This window comes from Podarcis raffonei, chromosome 8, assembly GCF_027172205.1.
Source record: "Podarcis raffonei isolate rPodRaf1 chromosome 8, rPodRaf1.pri, whole genome shotgun sequence".
NCBI classification, from domain to species: Eukaryota; Metazoa; Chordata; class Lepidosauria; order Squamata; family Lacertidae; genus Podarcis; species Podarcis raffonei.
This window is the reverse complement of record NC_070609.1, coordinates 91,794,566-91,815,605: the sequence shown is the minus strand read 5'-3', so window position 1 is coordinate 91,815,605 and position 21,040 is coordinate 91,794,566. Positions and strand designations below refer to the sequence as shown.

Sequence of the window (21,040 nt, the reverse complement as noted above, 5' to 3'; positions counted from 1 at the left end):
TTTAAACATATTTTGTTGACCACCAGCATTACACTTTCCATTTTTAAGTTGGGAATAGAGTAGTTGCTTTGGAAGACGATCGTCAGGCATCCGCACAACATGACCAGTCCAGTGAAGTGGATGTTGAAGAATCATCGCTTCAACACGGGTGATCTTTGCTAATTCCAGTACACTGGTATTAGTTCGCTTGTCTTCCCAAGTGATGTTTCAAATTTTCATAGACCCCGTTGAGGGAATCTTTCGAGGAGCTGGAGATGGCGTTTATCAGTGGTCCATGTTTCAAAAGCAGACAGTAATGTTGGTAGTACAAGAGCTTTGTAAACAAGGATTTTGGTTTCCCTGCGAATGTCCCGGTCCTCAAACACTCTGCACTGCAATCGGGAGAAAGCTCCCTGTGGAAAGAGAACTGCCCAGGCATCCCCCCCCCGCTGTGTTTTCAGCTCTTCAGGCGCCCATAAAAGAGCCAGAATGACGCGCCCGCTGCGGCTGCTCCTCGATGACGTCACTGCCCTCCCGCCCTCTTTTCCGCGCGAGGCCCACCTGACCGTCACGCGCCGCGCGTGCGTGGGCGAACGAGGCGCGGGTTCGGGCGCCGGCCCGTTGCTAAGGCGCGGAAAGAGCCCCTCTGCTGCCGACCAATCCCCAGCCCCGCTCTCCGCTGTGGTCGAGGCTCACGGGCCGCCGCGGCTGCCACTCGGGCAGGTCGCCCCGCTATTGCCCCTTCGCTCCAGCCTATCAGCGGCGACGTGGAGGAGCTCCGCCCCACGCCGCCGCCTCCTTCCCAGCTGGAGCTGCCGGCGGGGGGGAGGGCGAGGGGGCTGTCTGCAGGGAACCAATCAGCGGAGACCGCCGGGGTAAGGGGCGTGGCCAAGGCTCTGGCGAGGAGAGGAAGCGTCCGGTGAGCCGGGGCGGGGGGCGCGGGCGGGCCGGACCCTGGAGCCCCGGGGGGCTGGGAGGGTCGCAGGCCGAGACCCCCGGGCGGGAAGGCGGGGCTGCGGCCCACTGGGGGCTCAGAGCCGCAGTCTCGCGGGGTTCCGCCAGTGGGGAACGCTGCGCAACATTGGCCAAGGTGGTGCCAATATTTCCCAAGCGTAGGCTGCCAGCTGCTTTTGGACTCCAGTTCCCATCATCTCTCACTGCTGGTATTGCTAGCTGGGGATGGTGGGAGTTGTAGTCCAGAAATAGCTGGAGCCCCAGGTTTGGGAAACACTCTTCTAGATGATGTTCCACTCCAACTCGCCTCTGCCCCAGCTGATGGCCATGCAGAGGGCACCACCTTTGGCAAAGGCTGCTTGAGCCAGTATGTGCAGCAGCTAGAGCGTTGGGAGACCAAATCCTCACACAGCCATGAAGCCCCTTTGGGCCAGTCACTGTCTCGGCTTAATCTCCCTGGCAAGGTTGCTATGGGGATTCAATGAGGTCATGTGGGTGAAATCTGGGGGGTTGCAATGTGCATACTTATGGGGAACAGGGAGTTGAAAAGGTACATACGATATAGGGCTCTGCGAGGTGTGGAGGGTTGTATGAAAGGGAGTGTTTGCATAAGTGGGAGGGGGGCTCAGGCTCATGTGCTGGTATGTTAGGCATGAAGGTGTCCCAGTGGGGAAGCTTAGGAGCTCCATTAGGGTCTTCAGCTCCTACTGTCATCCTAGAAGACAGTAAGGCAGTAATAGCGATGTTGAGTTGAAAACATTCCACATTTTCCAGCTCTTTATTTTTCTATGAAAATGCTTCCATTTTAAAAGTTTGTTACTAAGAATGAATGGATACCAAGTGCAATAATTCAATATTAGGCTACTTTGGAGTTTTAATTTTTTAATCTATTTGCTAAATGCAAGTAAAACGAATGTGCTAAATTAGATTACTCCAATGCATCATAATATCTTCTGATGGAAACAGAAAACTATTCAGTGCAAATTTCCCTAAGTTGTATGGGGGAGGGGGAATTCATTTATTTTATTAACCCACGTCACTAAGTAATAGTCGAGTTAGCAGAAATCCTCCCTGTGCTCTGGGGCAATTGTAATAGGAATTCTTAGAAATAACACAGCCTCTAATGTGGGGGTAGAGCTCTTGGTTCTTAAAAAAAACAACCCTGTGGATGTCTAGCTGTGAGCTATGCAGTTGTAATGAGGATTTTAGGAATAACAAGCAACATCCATGGATGGGCTTTTTATTCTGGAGAGCTGAGAGACTTCAGCTGGGGTTGCTTGTAGATTTACAACCTGTGTTGTGTAGGGGGTTGACTTACAGCATGGGTAGGGAAACTAAGGCCCAGGGGCCGGATGCGGCCCAATCGCCTTCTCAATCCGGCCCATGGATGGTCCAGGAATCAGCGTGGGGCCTGCCTGGTGTTTTTACACGAGTAGAATGTGTGCTTTCATTTAAAATGCAAGGGGTGAGAATACCTTGACATCTTCCCCAACTTTGAGGTGGGAGGGGGGGGGTGTTGTCTTTGTTGCCCTGAACCTCAGAGCCATTTGGAAAATGATGAGAAGTCTACTTGCTGAGTGCCTCTTAGGTGCAATGTGGCCCCTCCACTCCTCCCAAGCAGAGAAGGTCAGAAGGCTGTCCCTAATGCTATCCTTGCTTTTTCTAGGTTCCCCTAGAAAAGTGCAATTGTGGATCCCTGAATAGAAGAACAGGAATGTGGATGCTGGAGACCCTGGTGATTACTAAGGGAAAGCCTGGGAGAAATTCACAGCAGAGCTTTGGGGTCACATAGTATATTATTATATGGTACCACATTAATTTGTAATACTAGCATTTTATTATACTAGCATTTTATTATAAGCAACAAAGAAAGGAAACATTCTTGTAAATTTAAATAAAGCCTGCAATCCCAGATGTCAAACAACTGCACAAATAAAAGAAGTTTTATTCTGCTCTTGAAACGCATTGAGGTTTGGGTTCTGGCAAACCCTAAGTGAGAATCTGATCCATAAATGTGCAGCATTGTCAGAAATGCCCCTGTGCATTCCCTTGATATTTGACATCCAATCAGTGGCGTAGCGTGGGGGGTGCAGGGGGGGCTGGCCGCACCAGGCGCAACATCTGGGGGTTAGGGTTAGGGGGCGCAAATCCACGGGTTAGGGGGCGCAAATCCACGGGTTAGGGGGCGCAAATCCACGGGTTAGGGGGCACAAATCCATGGGTTAGGGGGCGCAAATTACTTGCCTTGCCCCGGGTGCTGACAACCCACACTACGCCACTGCATCCAATGCATGGATGTCATTGTAGAGAGAGTGCTTGTTGGTCAGGCTCAAGCCTTCACAAGGTATGTGACCCTGTGGAGAAAGCCTAACTGGAATTGATCAGTACATGCAGAAAACATAACACCATTTCTGCAAATACTGTCGCTGTTACTTTCCATCCATGGAATTGCATCGTAATCACATCACGTTTCCTGCCATCGTCCCACACCTGAAATTCTCACTCCAACTCTCTTTTGGTTGTGACTGCAAGTGTGAACCATCTCTCAGTTTGCTGTAGTCTTCAAAGCTTAACACAGGATGAGCTAATTGGATGAAGGCTGGGAATGAAAGGAAGGTATCTTACTTGTAATGGGGCACCTGGAAGTGAAGGGACAAGACTGGCTCAAGCTTAATAGATGATTGATAAAGTGAGCACTCTGAAATTTGAGGAGGTGGGGGCTGAAGCAGAGGGACATGAGAGGGTATGTGAATGGAGACTGGCCAAGGGTTGCGGGGGATGGTGGGGTGTGTGTGGTTTTTTGTTTTGAAGATCTGTTCTGCAAGATGTCATTGACACAGTAATGGGGCATTAGTGGTGGGTGTATACTGGACCAGCCACACATCATTCCCCCTCCTTGGTTATTCTGGGATGCCTCCTCAGCATTATTGCATTATTGCCGCCTGGAGGGGCCCCTCGTTGCAGCATAAAGAGATACAGGGTTTCAGCAGGAAGTTAAACATGGAAACAAAGCTGTAGGTCTGTCCTTAAACTTCTGAAGGCACAAACAGTGTTAAAACTGAGATTGCACATAACCACCCCAACACCCTCATGAGCTGCTGCTGCTGTTTCTTTGGCGCTCGCTCGTAGCCGAGTGAGATTGTCTTCCATAAACACTGTTTTAACAGTGAACCATCTTGAGCAGCTGGATGGGAGCTGCTGTGGGCAATAAGGGAGCTGCTGGGCAATAAGGACTAGGTGGGGTGAAATTACTTTGGTCCTGAGATTTATTTGTTCTGATTACTCCTTTTATATCCCATCTTTTTATCCTTACAGCAACCCTGTGAGGTAGGTTAGGCAGAGAGACAGTGAGCTTCATGCTTGAGCTGGGATCTGAATCCTGGTCTCCCAGGTGCTAGTACAACACTTGTGAGCTGGTCTTCCTCAATAACACTCAATGAAGTAATATATATTTTGTCACTGTTGATTTTTTAAAGATCTGAAGTAGCACAGTCCAGCTTCCTCTGGACTTAGCAAGGCATCTCCAGCGTTGGGCTTCCCTGTTGGACCAGCCATGATTCACAGCCTCTTCCTGATCAATTCTTCTGGGGACATCTTCCTTGAGAAACACTGGAAAAGTGTGGTTAGCCGCTCGGTTTGTGACTACTTCTTTGAGGCACAGGAAAGAGCCTCAGAGGCAGAAAATGTGCCCCCCGTGATCCCCACCCCTCACCACTATCTCTTGAGTGTCTATCGGCACAAGATCTTCTTTGTGGCAGTGATCCAGACAGAGGTACCCCCGCTTTTTGTCATTGAATTTCTTCATCGGGTTGTGGATACTTTTCAGGTACGTAAAATGGCAACGAGGACTAGAAACTGGTGTAGGATTCTGTGTTTTGTCACAGGGCACCTCTTGATTAGGAACATATGAAGCTGCCTTATACAGAGTCAGACCACTGCTCCATCTAGTTTTCCATGGTCTACACTGCCGGGGTGGGGGTGGGCTCAAAACCCTCCAGATGGTGGACTGTTTGTTTGTTTGTTTGTTTGTTTGATAGGTTGTTATTTATTTGTTAAGCTTTCAGACCGCTTTTCAGGAGATGTTTGCAGCTCATGCAGTCTCTTGCCATTGGGCATGGTGACTGGGGAGGATGGAAGTTTGAGTCCATCGACATCTGGAGGGCCACAGCTTGCCTGCCACCAGTCCCACTGACTGGCAGCAGCTCTAAAGGGCTTTTGGAAGGAGTCTTTTGCCACCCCACCTGGAGATGTGTTCAGAGCAGGTGCTCCACCACTGAAGAGCCACCCTTCTTTCGGGCTCTTGGCCATGCAGACTCCTAGACCCCCATTTAAAAGGCCACCTCAGAGATGCTCCAGTTCTCTTTCCTAATTTTTTACCCTTCCTTACAGAAAAATGGCTTTCGCCTCCTCTTTACTTTGGGCATGCTCAGACTGCACACCCACCACAATTTTCTAACTACCTGTCAGCACATGAGAACCAGTGATGGAATCTGAGTTGTAATCTGATGAGCTGAGCATCAGGGATGCTTCTCTGCACTCCTTCATTATTTATGTGCCTCATTTTCTCCTCCTCCAGTTACCACTGTAGCTTCCTGGTGACTGTAAGAAAAGGGTCGGGGAAGACGGAGAAGGAGAGTCCACCCTCCCAAATTTGGGAAACTCCAAACCAACTTGGGTCACAATCCAGGGTGATGTTCTGAAATGAACAGGGCCAGATGCTTCCTTACTTCTAACAGTTTTATACTTCAATTCTTCCAAGTAACTTGTGGTGACAAGCATGCGTCTACCCCCCCCCCGCCGTGCCCCTGACCCCCACCACACAAAATATTCCCACTTTATCCTCACAAGACCCCTGTAGGAGTAAGGTCAGTAAATAGTCACTGGCCCCAAGGTGCCTTGTGAGCCTCATGGCTGGGTGACATTGAAACGCTTGTCTCCTCGGCCCTATTCCAGCATTCTCACCACAATTACAGAGTGCTCTGGTTCACTTCCAGGTGGACCAGCATTGTTCCCCAATTATTTTACTTTACTGTGTTTTTTTAATACTGAAATGCTATTCTTCATTTATACATTTTATAAATCTCAAAGTGGTTCACAGTATACATAAAATCAATAAATAACACCAGTTAAAACATCAACAAGCCATATACAGTACTTTTCAACAGCAGCAGCAACCAAGAGAGCAAAATTCTGTCTGAATTCCAGTTGCTGGAAACCACAGTGAGTGAGACTGAATCATAGAATCATAGAGTTGGAAGAGACCACAAGGGCCATCGAGTCCAACCCCCTGCCAAGCAGGAAACACCATCAGAGCACTCCTGACATTTGGTTGTCAAGCCTCTGCTTAAAGACCTCCAAAGAAGGAGACTCCACCACACTCCTTGGCAGCAAATTCCACTGTCGAGCAGCTCTTACTGTCAGGAAGTTCTTCCTAATGTTTAGGTGGAATCTTCTTTCTTGTAGTTTGGAACCATTGCTCCGTGTCCGCTTCTCTGGAGCAGCAGAAAACAACCTTTCTCCCTCCTCTATGTGACATCCTTTTATATATTTGAACATGGCTATCATATCACCCCTTAACCTCCTCTTCTCCAGGCTAAACATGCCCAGCTCCCTTAGCCGTTCCTCATAAGGCATCGTTTCCAGACCTTTGACCATTTTGGTTACCCTCCTCTGGACACGTTCCAGTTTGTCAGTGTCCTTCTTGAACTGTGGTGCCCAGAACTGGACACAGTACTCCAGGTGAGGTCTGACCAGAGCAGAATACAGTGGCACTATTACTTCCCTTGATCTAGATGCTATACTCCTATTGATGCAGCCCAGAATTGCATTGGCTTTTTTAGCTGCCGCGTCACACTGTTGGCTCGTGTCTAGTTTGTGGTCAACCAAGACTCCTAGATCCTTTTCACATGTACTGCTCTCCAGCCAGGTGTCACCCATCTTGTATTTGTGCCTCTCATTTTGTGCTCTTGTGCTCGAGTGCTGCTTTTGAGTTTCCCACAGACCTTTGGTTGTCCACAGGTTTTTGGACTAGATGGGCCATTGGCCTGATCCAGCAGGTTCTTAAAATGTTCTTAAAGGAGTTCTATACCAATAGTCAAGGAATCCCAGAAAGGTCTTCAGTTGTCTGCAAAAGGCCTCCATTGTCTATGCTCACCTGGTCTCTATAGGGAGCTTGTTCCACAAATGGGCTCCCCAATGGAAAAGGCCCTCCTTTGAACCCATGCCAAATGGCCTTTGGTATGGGTAGCAGTGCCCCCCCCATAGATTGCAGTCACCTGCATGGACTGTGGATGGAAAAGGCTGACCTAACCTGGTCCCAAGCGGTCCCATTCGTTCCTTGTGATCTTGTCAAGAGAACATCTCCCAGGATTGTATCCCATGGGCCAGGACTCTCCATCTCTCACTCTGCTGCTCCCAGTGATACCTCAAAACTCCTGCTTGAAGTGGCTTCCTCACCTTGCTACACAGGAAAACCACCTCTGGCTTTTCTTTTCATGGGGAATAAGCGGAGCTCTCCCTCTTTGGCCTGTTTCAGCAGACACCCTGAGGAGGCTTGTTAACCTTGTTTCCACACACAGGATTATTTTGGAGTCTGCTCCGAGATTGTCATCAAGGACAATGTTGTGGTGGTCTATGAGGTGCTGGAGGAGATGCTGGACAATGGATTCCCATTGGCTACTGAGTCCAACATTCTGAAGGAGCTGATCAAGCCCCCGACCATCCTACGGACAGTTGTCAACACCATTACAGGTCTGTGATTTTGTTGTCTCCAAATAACCTATTTATTGAGCGTTCACACTGATTTGTTCGCAGGGAGATTGGATGGCGTTAACTGATAGCACGCATTCTCATTTGTTGGTGGGGTGGTTAGATGATGATGCAGTGCAGCGAGAGTTATCTCACACTTTTCACTGGATTTTTCCATCCCTGGTAGTGGGCGAGGGCTGAGCCTTAACAGGTGAACTAGTGGAGAACTGGTATAAGAGCTTTAAAGTAAAAAGGTTTCACAGCTGCATTTTGCAACTGGAAGTTTGTCCCCACTGAGACAAGTAGGATTTGCTTGCAAGTAAATTTTATGCAGGGTTGCATCAATGAGAGATGCATTTGATGAGAGATGCATCAGACTCTGGTGGTGTTCATAACTTCCTGAAGAATCTTCACTGCATGTGCTAGATGGATCCCATGACTTACTGTTTTCACTGGGGAAGCACATGTGGCATTGTGGACCTCCTCTTGACAAAGAGCACAGCCAGGTTTATCCTCCTGAACAGCTGGAATGAATGGAAGAGGTAGCTCTTTCAGCTCAGTTCAGATGATGTCAAGAAGACTGTCACGAACAAGTTTGACAACTGAATGGTTCTGAGACACTATTCTGCATGTTGACAACCTGACAACTGACCCATATTCAGTTCAACAACTGTTCTCCATATTTGGCTTTGACCGCTTTCTACTTCTAATTTTTGTCAATAGGTTTTCTCACACTGCAATACAGGTCAGTGAGCTGATTGTCTGCACTGAAGGCAGGGAACCTATGGCTCTCTAGATAACATTGGGCTCCAACTCTTATCAGCCTCAGCTCACATGGTCTGTGGTCAGGAATGAGGAGATTTGGAGCCTTAACAACATCTAGAGGGCTTCCCATTCCTGGTTTGCATGCAGATTGTATATCCCCACAGCTCCTACCTTCAGATAGTCTCATTTGGTCATCAGTGGCTGTGTTTGGATGATCAAATCTTGGCTTAATATGCCAAGTTATGAGCCAGTGTTGTTCCTCCACATGCAGCTGCTTTGCTGTTCCCTTCATAGGATGGGGAAATGAGCCAGGAAGCCACAGTTTAAAAATAGCTTCTCATTATGTACCAACCAGGAAACTATGATTAATGGCTTCTCAGCAAGCCAGAATATGGAGAGACAGCCTAAAGTTGGTTGGCTTGGAAGCAGTTAACCATAGTTTGTTGGTTTGAATGTAAGGAGAAGCTATGGTTAACTGTTGCATGTACCCATTGTAGCTTTGGGGACCTAAACAAAGCTTTCCTGAAAAAGCAACTTCTCCCATTCATCCTAGATCTCTGTGAGGATGAAGGTAGCCAAGAGGTTATGCCTCAGTTTGAGAATAATGTTCTCAGGGCTAACGGCGATGGGATCTGTCTTGCCAATGTGGAGAAGATTTTTATTTTTATTTTATTTTATTTTATTTATAACTTGTTCTGAACCACAAATGAACAGTCAGAATCCCAGCAGGGATCTTGCCCTCCCATGTTCCCACACTGTAAGATTTATACACAGTTTCAGTGTGCATAAGACAATGTTCATGCATATGACTTCTCCTACTGTACCAGAAGTTGTCCCTGGAGGGTGAATGCCTGACAGACCTGCAAGAACATATGCAAAGAAGATTTTTCAAGAAGACACAAATACCCCCAAGTTTGGTGCATTCCTTGCCATAAAAATGTGAGCAAATTTATGTGTGAGTAGCTCTCATTAACCTCAGTGAGACTTAGCTGCTCCCTTTGGGCTGTGGGATATTTTGCTGCAAGAGTTGCAAACTTCCATATGCATACAGCTTCTGCCCTATGAATCTGGTATGCAGAAGAAAAATATTTTGGCTCTTCCTGGTGGGAACTCCTTGCACTAAATGCAATCTGAAAATACTGCCGTTTCTGAGAGAGAGAGCAGTGTTTTGCTGTGGTACAAGAGAATGAGAAATTAGGAAATGGGTTTGGCTGTCCACTTGTCTACTGCCATCTCTTTTAACCTTTTCAGGAAGCACCAATGTGGGAGAGCAGCTCCCCACAGGACAGCTGTCTGTTGTTCCTTGGCGAAGAACCGGGGTGAAGTACACCAACAACGAGGCCTATTTTGATGTGATTGAGGAGATAGATGCCATCATTGACAAATCAGGTACATAGATCTGTATTCACATGGCATCACCTCTAGGCAGCAGTGTCCTTGCCTCAATGAACAGAAGCAGCAGCATTTGGGGCCAAAGGAAGACACTTTTCAATGCATTCCCCTCCTCTTGTTCATTTCATTTCCCTCGTCAGTGATGGTGTTTGCATGCTTCTTTTCAGATGTAACTTACAAAGTGATCTACCATTTTGAAAAGTCTTAACTACTGTTAACCATAATTTCCCCGGGTTTCCTGGCCTCCTTTGTGACCCACTTGGGTTTTATTTCCCATGGCAGGTTCCACGATTACGGCTGAAATCCAAGGGGTGATTGATGCTTGCGTGAAATTAACTGGGATGCCAGACCTTACCCTCTCCTTTATGGTAAAGTTTGAGAGGAAGGACCTCTTGCTTGCTTTTTTCATGTTCTGAGTAGACCTACTTGAATTAAGGATCATCACAAGCTTATGGTACCCTCCGTATGTCCTTTCTGTTGTGCCTTCATGATTATTTGCACCCATGATGTTGATGGGGCAGTTATAGGCTATCCCACTTGCTATACTGCTTGTGCCTGCAAAACTTTTGGGGCAGACACCCTGCTTCATTTCCAATCCATGCATGTCTTGTAACTTTCTGCTGAAATCTTGTATTTTTTTATACTGTAAATATTCTGTTTGTTTTTTGTCCTTCTTTTATTGCGCTATAGTGCAATAACGGCCCACCAGGCAGCAGTGATGTGGTCGCGTTGGGCAAAGATTGCAGAACAAATGAAGTGGAATGGCGTGGGTGGGTGGTCCATTAATCCCAATGGTTCCAGTTTAATTGGATACAACTCTGTGCTGCTCTTCCGTATAAAAATGTCAGGGTGGCATCTGTAATATAGTGGAACAGTTGGTGGATAGAAACATTCACATGCCAGATAGTAAAAAAGCAGGAGGAGCCAAGCAGGAAAATTGCTGCCTACAGCGAGGCTTAGGCAATTTTTAAAATTATTTGCCTAGCAACAGTACAGCATCAAAGTCAGCACCAGGCAAGCACCCCTAGGGAAGGCATTCCATATCTGGCTATATGGAGCCTCACAACAGAGAAAGACCTTTTTCCTGCTCTCTCTCTCTGCCTCGCTTCAGATGTCAGGGAAGCCTGGAAGATGGCCATCAAGCCCGATGGGGCTTGTGTGGTCCTTCATCACTTGATGACGGTTGAGGTCCAGGCATTCAGGTGGGGCTTGTCCTGCAGACCCGCCAAGGTTCCCTGGGGGAAGATGCCAGAGGAACTGGCTGGTGTGGGTGGAAGGCACTGCAGAATGTTGTGATGGGAAGGAGGGTTTAAACTAGGGGTGGGGGACACTTTTTCAGCTGAAGGGCCATATTTCCTTCTGGGCAACCCCTTGGGGGCCACATGACAGTGGCGCATGGAGACAGAGGCAAAAGCAAGCAGAGCAAAAAACCTTTGTCTAGTAGGCTAGTTTCTACACATGCTCATCTCTCCTCCATCCAGACAAGCAAGAGTCACTACCAAAGTTCAAGGACACCTATCCAAGCGAAAGCACCCAAGGAGGGGCCAATGCCTGGCCGGGGAGGGTGTGTGACCTGGGGAGAGTCCCAAGGGCCCAGCCCTCAATTAGACCTCTGAAATGGGTATTGGGAATACATCAGGAACTGTGGGGAAGAGACAGGCAGCAGAAAAGACAACCCACTGATTTCAGGAGAGATAACAGTCTGGTTAGAAATCTCTGCTGTCTTTATCTTGCTTGCATTAGAATCCCAGGTTGCTGGACGATGTCAGCTTCCACCCATGTGTGCGTTTCAAGCGTTGGGAATCAGAACGAATCCTCTCCTTCATTCCTCCAGATGGGAACTTCCGTCTGCTGTCATATCATGTCAGCGCTCAGAAGTAAGGAGCGGGGTTGGGAGCAATCATTGGCTTCCCTAAACACTTGGTTTGAAAAGGAATCCCTCGTGGTGACATTGTGCCTCTCCCCCACCCAGGGGAACTGCCACCCTCTTATTGGCTCCATTGCCTTTTTGATTTTATTTTTATTTCTCTTCTCTTCATTGCCCACCCTTCATCATCCCAGGGCGGGTTACAACAACTTAAAATACTGAATTAAAAACAGAACATACTACATTCACAAGAATACGGTATGTCCTGAAAACACACATCTCAGGCGTCTAAGGGTAAAGAGGTATGTCTCCAGCATTTGCCGAAAGCTACATAGCAAAGAAGCCAGTCTGTAAGGAAGGAGGCAAGGTTTTAAATATATATATATATATATATATACTTGAGGCCTGAGTCATTTAGGGTTTTAAACATGAACATGAGCACCTTGAATTGGGCCCAGAAACAGATCAGCAACTGTGGGGCATGAAGTCAACCTTGGCTTGGAAGGTGCCACAAGGAACCTGCAACGAAATGTTACAGCATGGTGTATTGCTGTTCAGGATACTCTGCTTTGTTCTTCATCCCCAGCAGTCAGTCCGTATTCAGTGGTCACTGCAGACACTCAGTCCCAGAGGTTTCTGTTTTTGCTCCATAAGCAGTGACATCCCTGAATGCTGGAAATAGAGGGAGTGATGAAACGGGATATTGCAGACCCTTTGCTAAAACTGAGCACAGAAAGAGCAGAATTAAGACAACGGAGCAGCTCCTTTGTCCTGGATTAGTGGGAAGACTAGATGCTAGGGGTGTGCACAGATGGACCCCACCTCCCTCCCAGTGACCTTCAGAAGTGCCATTTGCCATAGTCAGACTGGCTCTTGAAAAATCAAGATGACAAAGCTAATCTGCTCTATAGTAGAGCTGAAACAAAACCTTACACAAACTAAAAATGTTGCCATTGCCATTCAGTGTTGAGAGTTGCTTTTGGGATGTAACAGTACTCATGGATTTTAAGGTGATGATGCTTAGGGACTGACTGACTGACTGACTGACTGAAATCTATAAATCTGAAAGCAGTTGTCATTGGCAATGCTGACAATGTAAATTCAAAGTTTTGCAAGCCAAATTTAAAAAGGAAAAAAGCACTTGGGAGCCACCATCCCTCCTCCAAATTTGTTTCAGATCTACAGTGCATCTTTGGCTCCACAAAAATCCTTGTCCTCCTACACAGGACTGGGCAGGTTAGGGCAGCTTTCTCCAACCTGGTGCCCTGCTCCAGATGCTTTTAATTGCAATTCCCATCATCGTTGGCCAGCACAGTGGGCCGGCGGCGGGGGGGAGGGGAGGTGGCAGTTTGGACCACAGTGCCGAAATGTGACTCCCCTACTAGCTAGGCTTGATGAGAGTTGTTTTCCAAAACATACGGAGCAGGACACCAGGTTGGGGGGAGCTGGTTTTTACTGCTGCTGCTGCAATGGTGTCTCCTCTGTTCCAGCTTGGTGTCCATCCCTGTTTATGTGAAGCACAACATCAGTTTCCGGGACAGCAACTCCTTGGGCCGCTTTGAGATCACCGTGGGTCCCAAGCAGACAATGGGGAAGAGCGTGGAGGGGGTGATGGTCACCAGCCAGATGCCCAAAGGAGTCTTAAACATGACCCTCACGCCTTCGCAGGGGGCGCACACATTTGATCCTGTCACAAAGGTGAGAAGGGAGGTGGGACTGGGGCAGCAAAGTCTGGGTCTTGAACAGTTTCTCTCGTCTTCCAGGAAGAGAGGAGATGAGAGCCCCTTGACCCATTTAGATGCTTTTCAGCATCTTTTCAAAGTAGGACAATTAGAGTGGCACAATTTCTGCATGCAGTTCTCCAGCCAAATAATGTGTACAGAAATATATACTAAACTGCGCATAAAAACACGTGTATTAGTGAAAACAACATACAATAATGCATTATATTACAGGAAATTGCTTGTGAAATTGTGTATATTACTAAAAATAGTATACCAAAATGTGTTCACTAGGAGAAATTAGCACTAAAATGCTGGTGAATTTTCAGGAGGATTAAAAAATAATAATCCACAAGTTGCTACAGAAATTTGGAGTACAGATATTATGACTGAAAAAATGAGAACTTGCCACACAATGTTCTTTCTTTCTTTGGCAATCACTTGTAGCAGAGTAAGATGGTCTTCCACAAACAGAGTTTTAGCAATGAGTCCGTAAGTGACTGTGGAGGCCAATTCTGGATCCACCCATCCTTCCACAGTGGGGACATTGGTTTCCGGGTGGGAGTTGATCATGGTGTGGATTTGCCAAGCGGGCCGTCTTCTTAGCACGTTTCTCCCTTGCGTCCTGAGTTCGAGTGTCTTCAAAGCCAAGACACTCGAAGACAGGCCACACAATGTGCATATGCACTGATACATTAAAACCAAGTTAAAAACAATTTGCAGTCACCAAGGCAGTCAAGTGAGTAGAGTGGAACTGGAGATGGCAGCAGTAGGAATGACCAGTTTGCTTTAAGAGAGGAAAGGTCTTGGTCAGCCCACCAGAGGTGTCCAGTGAGCAAACCATGAATTCCCCAGGGAGGGCACCACTGCTTAGAAGCCCCTGTTCTGTTTCCTCCCTTTGCCCTCCCCACCCTCTGATTCCAAAGGCAGCAGCACCCTGGGAAGGGTGTCTTGGATGATTAACTAAAGCTTCCTATCCACACTTAGGTCCTCTGAATAGAGCAAGAACTTGCTTCTGAATAAGCACACAAGAGGGTTGAGATGTAAACTCAAATTAATTCACAGTGCATTAGTTGCAGATTGGTCTGTATGTCTGAGGTCAAGGCAGAGGCATATAATAATAATAATAATAATAATAATAATAATAATAGTAATAATAATAATAATAATAATTTATTATTTATACCCCGCCCATCTGGCTGGGCCTCCCCAGCCACTCTGGGCGGCTTCCATAAAAACCAAAAATACAGTAAAATATCACACGTTAAAAACTTCCCTGAACAGGGCTGCCTTAAGATGTCTTCTGAATGTCAGGTAGTTGTTTATCTCTTTGACATCTGCTGGAAGGGCGTTCCACAGGGCGGGCGCCACTACCGAGAAGGCCCTCTGCCTGGTTCCCTGGAGCTTTGCTTCTCGCAATGAGGGAACCGCCAGAAGGCCCTCGGCACTGGACCTCAGTGTCCGGGCAGAATGATGGGGGTGGAGACGCTCCTTCAGGTATACTGGACCGAGGCCGTTTAGGGCTTTAAAGGTCAGCACCAACACTTTGAATTGTGCTCGGAAACGTACTGGGAGCCAATGTAGGTCTTTCAAGACCGGTGTTATATGGTCTCGGCGGCCGCCCCCAGTCCCCAGTCTAGCTGCCGCATTCTGGATTAGTTGTAGTTTCCGAGTCACCTTCAAAGGTAGCCCCACGTAGAGCGCATTGCAGTAGTCCAAGCGGGAGATAACCAGAGCATGCACCACTCTGGCGAGACAGTCCGCAGGCAGATAGGGTCTCAGCCTACGTACCAGATGGAGCTGGTAAACAGCTGCCATGGACACAGATTTGACCTGTGCCTCCATGGACAGCTGTGAGTCCAAAATGACTCCCAGGCTGCGCACCTGGTCCTTCAGGGGCACAGTTACCCCATTCAGGACCAGGGAATCCTCCACACCTGCCCGCCTCCTGTCCCCCAAAAACAGTACTTCTGTCTTGTCAGGATTCAACCTCAATCTGTTAGCCGCCATCCATCCTCCAACCGCCTCCAGACACTCACACAGGACCTTCACCGCCCTCACTGGTTCTGATTTAAAAGAGAGGTAGAGCTGGGTATCATCCGCATACTGATGAACACCCAGCCCAAACCTCCTGATGATCTCTCCCAGCGGCTGCATGTAAATGTTGAAAAGCATGGGGGAGAGGACAGAACCCTGAGGCACCCCACAAGTGAGAGCCCAGGGGTCTGAACACTCATCCCCCACCACCACTTTCTGAACACGGCCCAGGAGGAAGGAGCAGAACCACTGTATGACAGTGCCCCCAGCTCCCAGCCCCTCAAGACGGTCCAGAAGGATGTTATGGTCGATGGTATCAAACGCCGCTGAGAGATCCAGCAGAACTAGGAAACAGCTCTCACCTTTGTCCCTAGCCCGCCGGAGATCATCAACCAGTGCGACCAAGGCAGTTTCAGTCCCATGATGAGGCCTGAATCCCGACTGGAAGGGATCCAAATGGATATATTCTGATACCCTTCCTTCCTGTGTGTCAGCACTGCAAGTCCTACACTTTCCAGGCCCCAAACCTTATTTTATTTATTCATTTATTACCTTTATATCGTAACTTCCCTCCAAGGAACTCAAGGTGATACACTTTTTTTTCTCCTCCCCGTTTTATCTTCACAACAACCTTGTGAGGTAGGTTAGGCTGAGAGTGAGCAACTGTCCCCAGGTCACCCAGCGAGCTTCCTGGCCGAGTGGGGATTTGAACCCTGGTCTCTCCCAGGTCCTAGTCCAACCCTCCAGCCACGACATCACACTGGCTTTCAACCTTCCTCTGTCTTACTGACTCCAAGCTCTGTGGTTGCCTGTCTTCTCTTTCTCCTGTGAAGCTGCTGTCTTGGGATGTGGGGAAGATCAACCCCCAAAAGCTGCCCAATCTGAAGGGGACCATGAGCCTCCAGGCAGGAGCCTCCAAGCCTGACGAGAACCCCACCATCAACCTGCAGTTCAAAATCCAGCAGCTGGCCATTTCCGGTATGTGGGCAGAGAGTTCAGTGACACTCCGCTTTTTTAAACTTACTCACTTCCTTTTGAAACATTTCTCTCTCAGTTGACCCAATTAGGATAAAGCAAAGCAGACGACAGCAGAGGATGGTGGGCCTGCAAGGCAATTTAACAGCCTGTTGCTGACGCAAAAGCCACCCTTATTCCATCTTAATGGTTGCTTTGAGCTGCCTTGAAAAGCTCCCACTCTGTTGGGCAAATAGGTGGGGGGATTAGTGTTTTAATGAATGCCCAGTGTCCCCTTTTCCAGTTTCTTAAAAGAGACACCTGACCAAAGCAGGTAGGTCTTCCTAGGCCAAACGTTCTCTATCCTGGACGCCATCCTTGAGAATCCCCTTTCTTCTGTCATGCCCTATCAGTCTGGTGCCTGGAGGAGCTCACGCATCCAGCCTCTGCCTTCCGTCCTGCCTCTTCTGGCTCCACGTCCTTTGGGGAAGCAGTGTCCTTAAAGGGGCAGCCTCTGGCCTGAAGATGGCCACTTCTCCTAGGCGCTGTGGCCTCCTGCCTCCTGTGGTCCCTGGTCAGGTCATTTGGGAGGGCCAGGCACTTGGTTCCTCGAACTCAGGTGAGGCATCTTGGCTCTGGTTTTCTGACCCCTGGTGTTGTGGGAGCTGGGCTCAGAGATTCCCTTACTACCTGTGTCAAGCTTGGAGCCAGGAACCTGATCTGGCTCCTTAACCGAAGGCTGTAGCCTCTGACTTGGTATCCTGGTCGTTGCTGGACTCTGTTCTGGGGCACTTAGCCACTCACCTAACATTTATTAGTTTATTAAACTTCTTAATGACATTATCTTGCCCAAGGCAACCCAAAGCGACTTAACAACCCACTCACCCACCCCACAGAGATACACTAAAACCAGGGGAGGGGATACATTAAAAACATCCCACCCCCTTCTAAAAGGCCACAGATAGTTAAAGGCCGAAATCCTGGTTACAGGGGATTTTTTTTTGCCTGGTGCCTAAAGACAGGGATGTACAAAGCAGCAATCTTACTGCTACAGGGGGACATGTGAAAGAAACTATATGGCTCAGTGGACTGCAGCAGACAATTAGTCCCCTCCTTTGCTCCTTCCCATCTCTAGCATAATAGGTTTCATGAAGATTAAGCAGTTCTGTGCATATGTGCTTAACAGTCTCAACATCCTAAGGGGCTAAGAGGAGCCCACTGGATCAGGCCAGTGGCCCATCTAGTCCCACACTCTGATCTCACGGTGGCCAACCAGATGCCCTGTGAAGTGCGCAAGCCAGCCCTGAGTACAAGAGCACTCTCCTCACCTGTGGTTCCCAGAAATGGGCACTCGGGTCTTCTGCCTCCGTCAGTGGAGGCAGAACAGAGCCGCCATGTCTGGTCTTCCCCAGTTGCTCTCCCCCAACCTCTCTCCTTACCTTTTCCGCCCTCCTAGGTTTGAAAGTGAATCGCCTGGACATGTACGGAGAGAAATACAAGCCTTTCAAAGGGATCAAATACATGACCAAAGCTGGGAAGTTCCAAGTGAGAACCTAACGGTGGCCCTGCCTGCAAAAAGGCTTGCGTGTGCCCTGACTTTCAGTCCGACTGTGTCCCACCTTCCAGAGCTGCTCCTTGCTATGGCCCACCTGGAGTAGGTCAAGGCAGGTATCTCTTCCCACCCCCCACCCCCGCCAGCTGGGCAAACCTAGCAATTACACCTGGATCTTAAATTGTGAAGCTCTTGGGTGGGATTGAAGAGCAAACGGGAAACTGTGAACCATCTTCCCGGCTTACCAGCGAATGTTTCAGCTCATGAAAATCCTGCCCCCTTCTCCCTATTTTTTGGCTGCCATTTGCTTAGTTATTTGCTGTCTGGCGTTCCGGTAGCATCTGAAGACAGGAGGAGACGTCTTTAGAGGTTGAGGGGTTTGATCCTGAAGATGATCCTCCTCTTTTGCATCTGGGACTCTTGTTTGTTTCAAAGACTGCCTAGGAAAGAACTCCCCACCCCGTTAATCCTTGACAAAGAGCTGGCTGAAGAGGACTGGACAGGGGAACAGGATGCTCTCCTCATTTCCTCCTGTCCCGTTTTAAATGTATTGTTTGGGGAAGAGGTTGGAAAGAGCTAATAGTCTTGCGGGGCCTGAAGGTCACGTGGAAGAGGCACTTGAGCTCCTTGCAGATCTGCCAAGGGCCAGTCCAACACTCATCTGTCTCGAATGGCTTTTTGCAGATTTCTTGGTCATGCTTTGAAAACCACAAAGCCTGTTCATCCAGAGATAGCAGTGGGACACAAAATGCAACTGTGTTCAGGGCTGCTGCTGCTGCTGTACCATCTTTCGCTGTCCAAAAAACCCCCGTTATTTTCTTTGCTGAAGGGTTGTAGTGGGAGGGGAGGCTGTGTCCCCTGCGTCCTTCGTCTTGCTAGGGCAGCCCCTTCACCAACCTGGCTGACCTCCAGGCACTTTGGACCACCCTGGGGCTGATGAGAGTTGTAGTCCCAAACATCTGGAGGGCACCAAGACAGTGAAGGCTGGATTCAGGGAGTGGAGCGGTGGCAGGAGCCTGGGGCTTTGCAGGGGCTGCTTTGTGGCTCCTCTTCCTGCATGCAGTGGTGTGTTGCTCTCCTGGCTGTCCTCTCTCTTATGCATATCGCTCCTATGCAAGTAGATTATAGTTGTGTGCATACCGGTCAGAGCTTACATCAATTTTCACGCTTGTTTGTTTTATAAAACGCAGCAAAGCCAGGTTGTTTCCTTTTTGACACAGCAAACCATCTTCCAAATGTCCCCATTGTTGAGAACTCTAAAAGCACAGCATACAGCTGTGAGCCACATGGGGAGAATCCACGAGGCTGGTTAGTTACTGTGCCAAAACAATCCTTGCATGCTGGACTTCACAATTTAAGTGCCCATTTTTTAAAAAAATAATAATTATTAAAATGGCAGTGTACCTTGGATCGCTTTTTCAGGACTCTGGTGGGTCAGAATCTCAGAAGACCCTTTTGCCCGTCAGATACCTGCCACTCTCTGAGTGCAAAGAAGACAGAATGAGGTGTATCCCCTTGTAGCAGTGGAGGTTTTCTCTTAAAGAAACTTCCTCCACCCTCAATGATCACCTTCCTACAGTAAGACCCCATATGTAATCACCAGCCCAGATTGCAAGGTGGTGCCATTTTTAGCAGAGTGTTGTAATGTGGTAATCTGTCTGCATGATTCTGCACCAGCTGTCATTTCCAAACACTTTTGAATGATAATTCCATGTGTAGATCTGATCCAAATGTGACTTAAAGTCACTGGCCAGATCTGCTTTCTCCAGGGAGGGGTGCAGCTGACACACCTGCTGAAACTGGGCCAAAGCACTCCTTGCCACCTGAAGATCTGGAAGAAGCTCCAGATCTGAGAGCACCTACAAAACTTGAATTGGGTCCTTCAGAGGGAGCACAAGCCCACCAAGAACAGGTCTGCCCTTCTGTTCTTGCCCCAGCATTTCCACAGACCATTACTTGGCTTAAGCCTCAGCTTCCCATGCGAAGGGGAGTCCACATCCAGACAGGCTGCAGGGCCAGCCCTCTGTCCTCAGCCCCAAGATGGTGCATCACTCCTGAAGTTTTTCCTACACATTAAGAGTGGACATCTGCAAAGAAAAGTCTACATGTATAGACTTCCAAAGACATTAGACTTTCTGTGTGTTCTGGAATCCTGCCTAGATGTGAACATGGGGAGGCTTTCCTTTGCAAATGCCTAATTTGTGGGTGTTGTGGAGGAGGCCAATGTTGGGGTGTGGCTTTGGCAATGTGTGTGTGCAACCTTGAGTGCAGCCCTTTTCTACCTACAATTTCCACCCCCCACATCTACAGTCCTTGTGTGAAAGGAACTCTGGTCTCTGATATTTCCATTTAAAAGTGCATAAAAGTAGTGAACTATTTAAAAACAACAAAATCTCAATAAAACCAGATGAACTCTGGCATAAAGACAGATCTACAGCAAGGGTGGGCAGGCTTCAGGCTTGTGTGATCTGCTTTGTTGTGTGTTTTATTTATACTGTAGCCTCAAGATCTGTCAACTGGAGCCAAGTACGAAAGACATACACTTAGATGTAAAAGAATTATGAGCCCAGGACTTCGTTTTGAGTCTTGGAACCATGGATGAAGCGGTCAGGGATTACGTGAGGTAGAACGTCTGTTCCTATTTCAGCACTTGGTGCAGGCAAGAAATCAGAGTTGGTGTCAAGAGAGCATTCCATGAAGACAACAGAACAGAGCCTTTCCCTCTTGCTTCAAAGGACATGTGGACTTGTAGAAGCCTCCCAGGACAATCTTAGAAATTCAGGCAGATTTAAGCAGGAGAAAGGAGTCATTTAGGGTCCTAAAGCACCGTATTTGGGAGGATGATATTCAGTGCATGCTGTCATTAACAATGGAATTGGATATGCACAGCGGGGCTGAAGCCCACCACACCCATGTGAGTGTGTGTAAAGGAAAGAAAAGCTTAGGTGTGGTTTTGGCACATGTGAGAAGTGCACTCTCCTCTTTCTGTGGGAGGGAGAGAGGTGCTTGCTTCCCATGCTCAGTAGGTGGAGCTGCAACTCCAGGAATGGTGATTCTGTGCCCTTGGATAGT

At 48.2% G+C, this 21,040-nt stretch overlaps 1 protein-coding gene across 2 annotated transcripts; it reads left to right on the top strand.

Annotated features, from left to right (window-relative positions):
• Window positions 1-775: 775 nt before the first annotated feature.
• Window positions 776-19,376, top strand: AP3M2 (adaptor related protein complex 3 subunit mu 2). 2 transcript variants are annotated; one of them, XM_053401600.1, is made up of 9 exons: window positions 776-898; window positions 4,410-4,759; window positions 7,512-7,683; window positions 9,697-9,834; window positions 10,120-10,205; window positions 11,581-11,714; window positions 13,195-13,402; window positions 16,296-16,440; window positions 17,873-19,376. In XM_053401600.1, the coding sequence occupies exons 2-9, from the start codon at window positions 4,487-4,489 to the stop codon at window positions 17,971-17,973; spliced, it is 1,257 nt and encodes a 418-aa protein (XP_053257575.1). In that variant the 5' UTR covers window positions 776-898; window positions 4,410-4,486; the 3' UTR covers window positions 17,974-19,376. The 2 variants fall into 2 exon arrangements, with proteins under 2 accessions (XP_053257575.1, XP_053257574.1); XM_053401599.1 differs by lacking the exon at window positions 776-898 and adding an exon at window positions 2,594-2,668.
• Window positions 19,377-21,040: the final 1,664 nt, after the last annotated feature.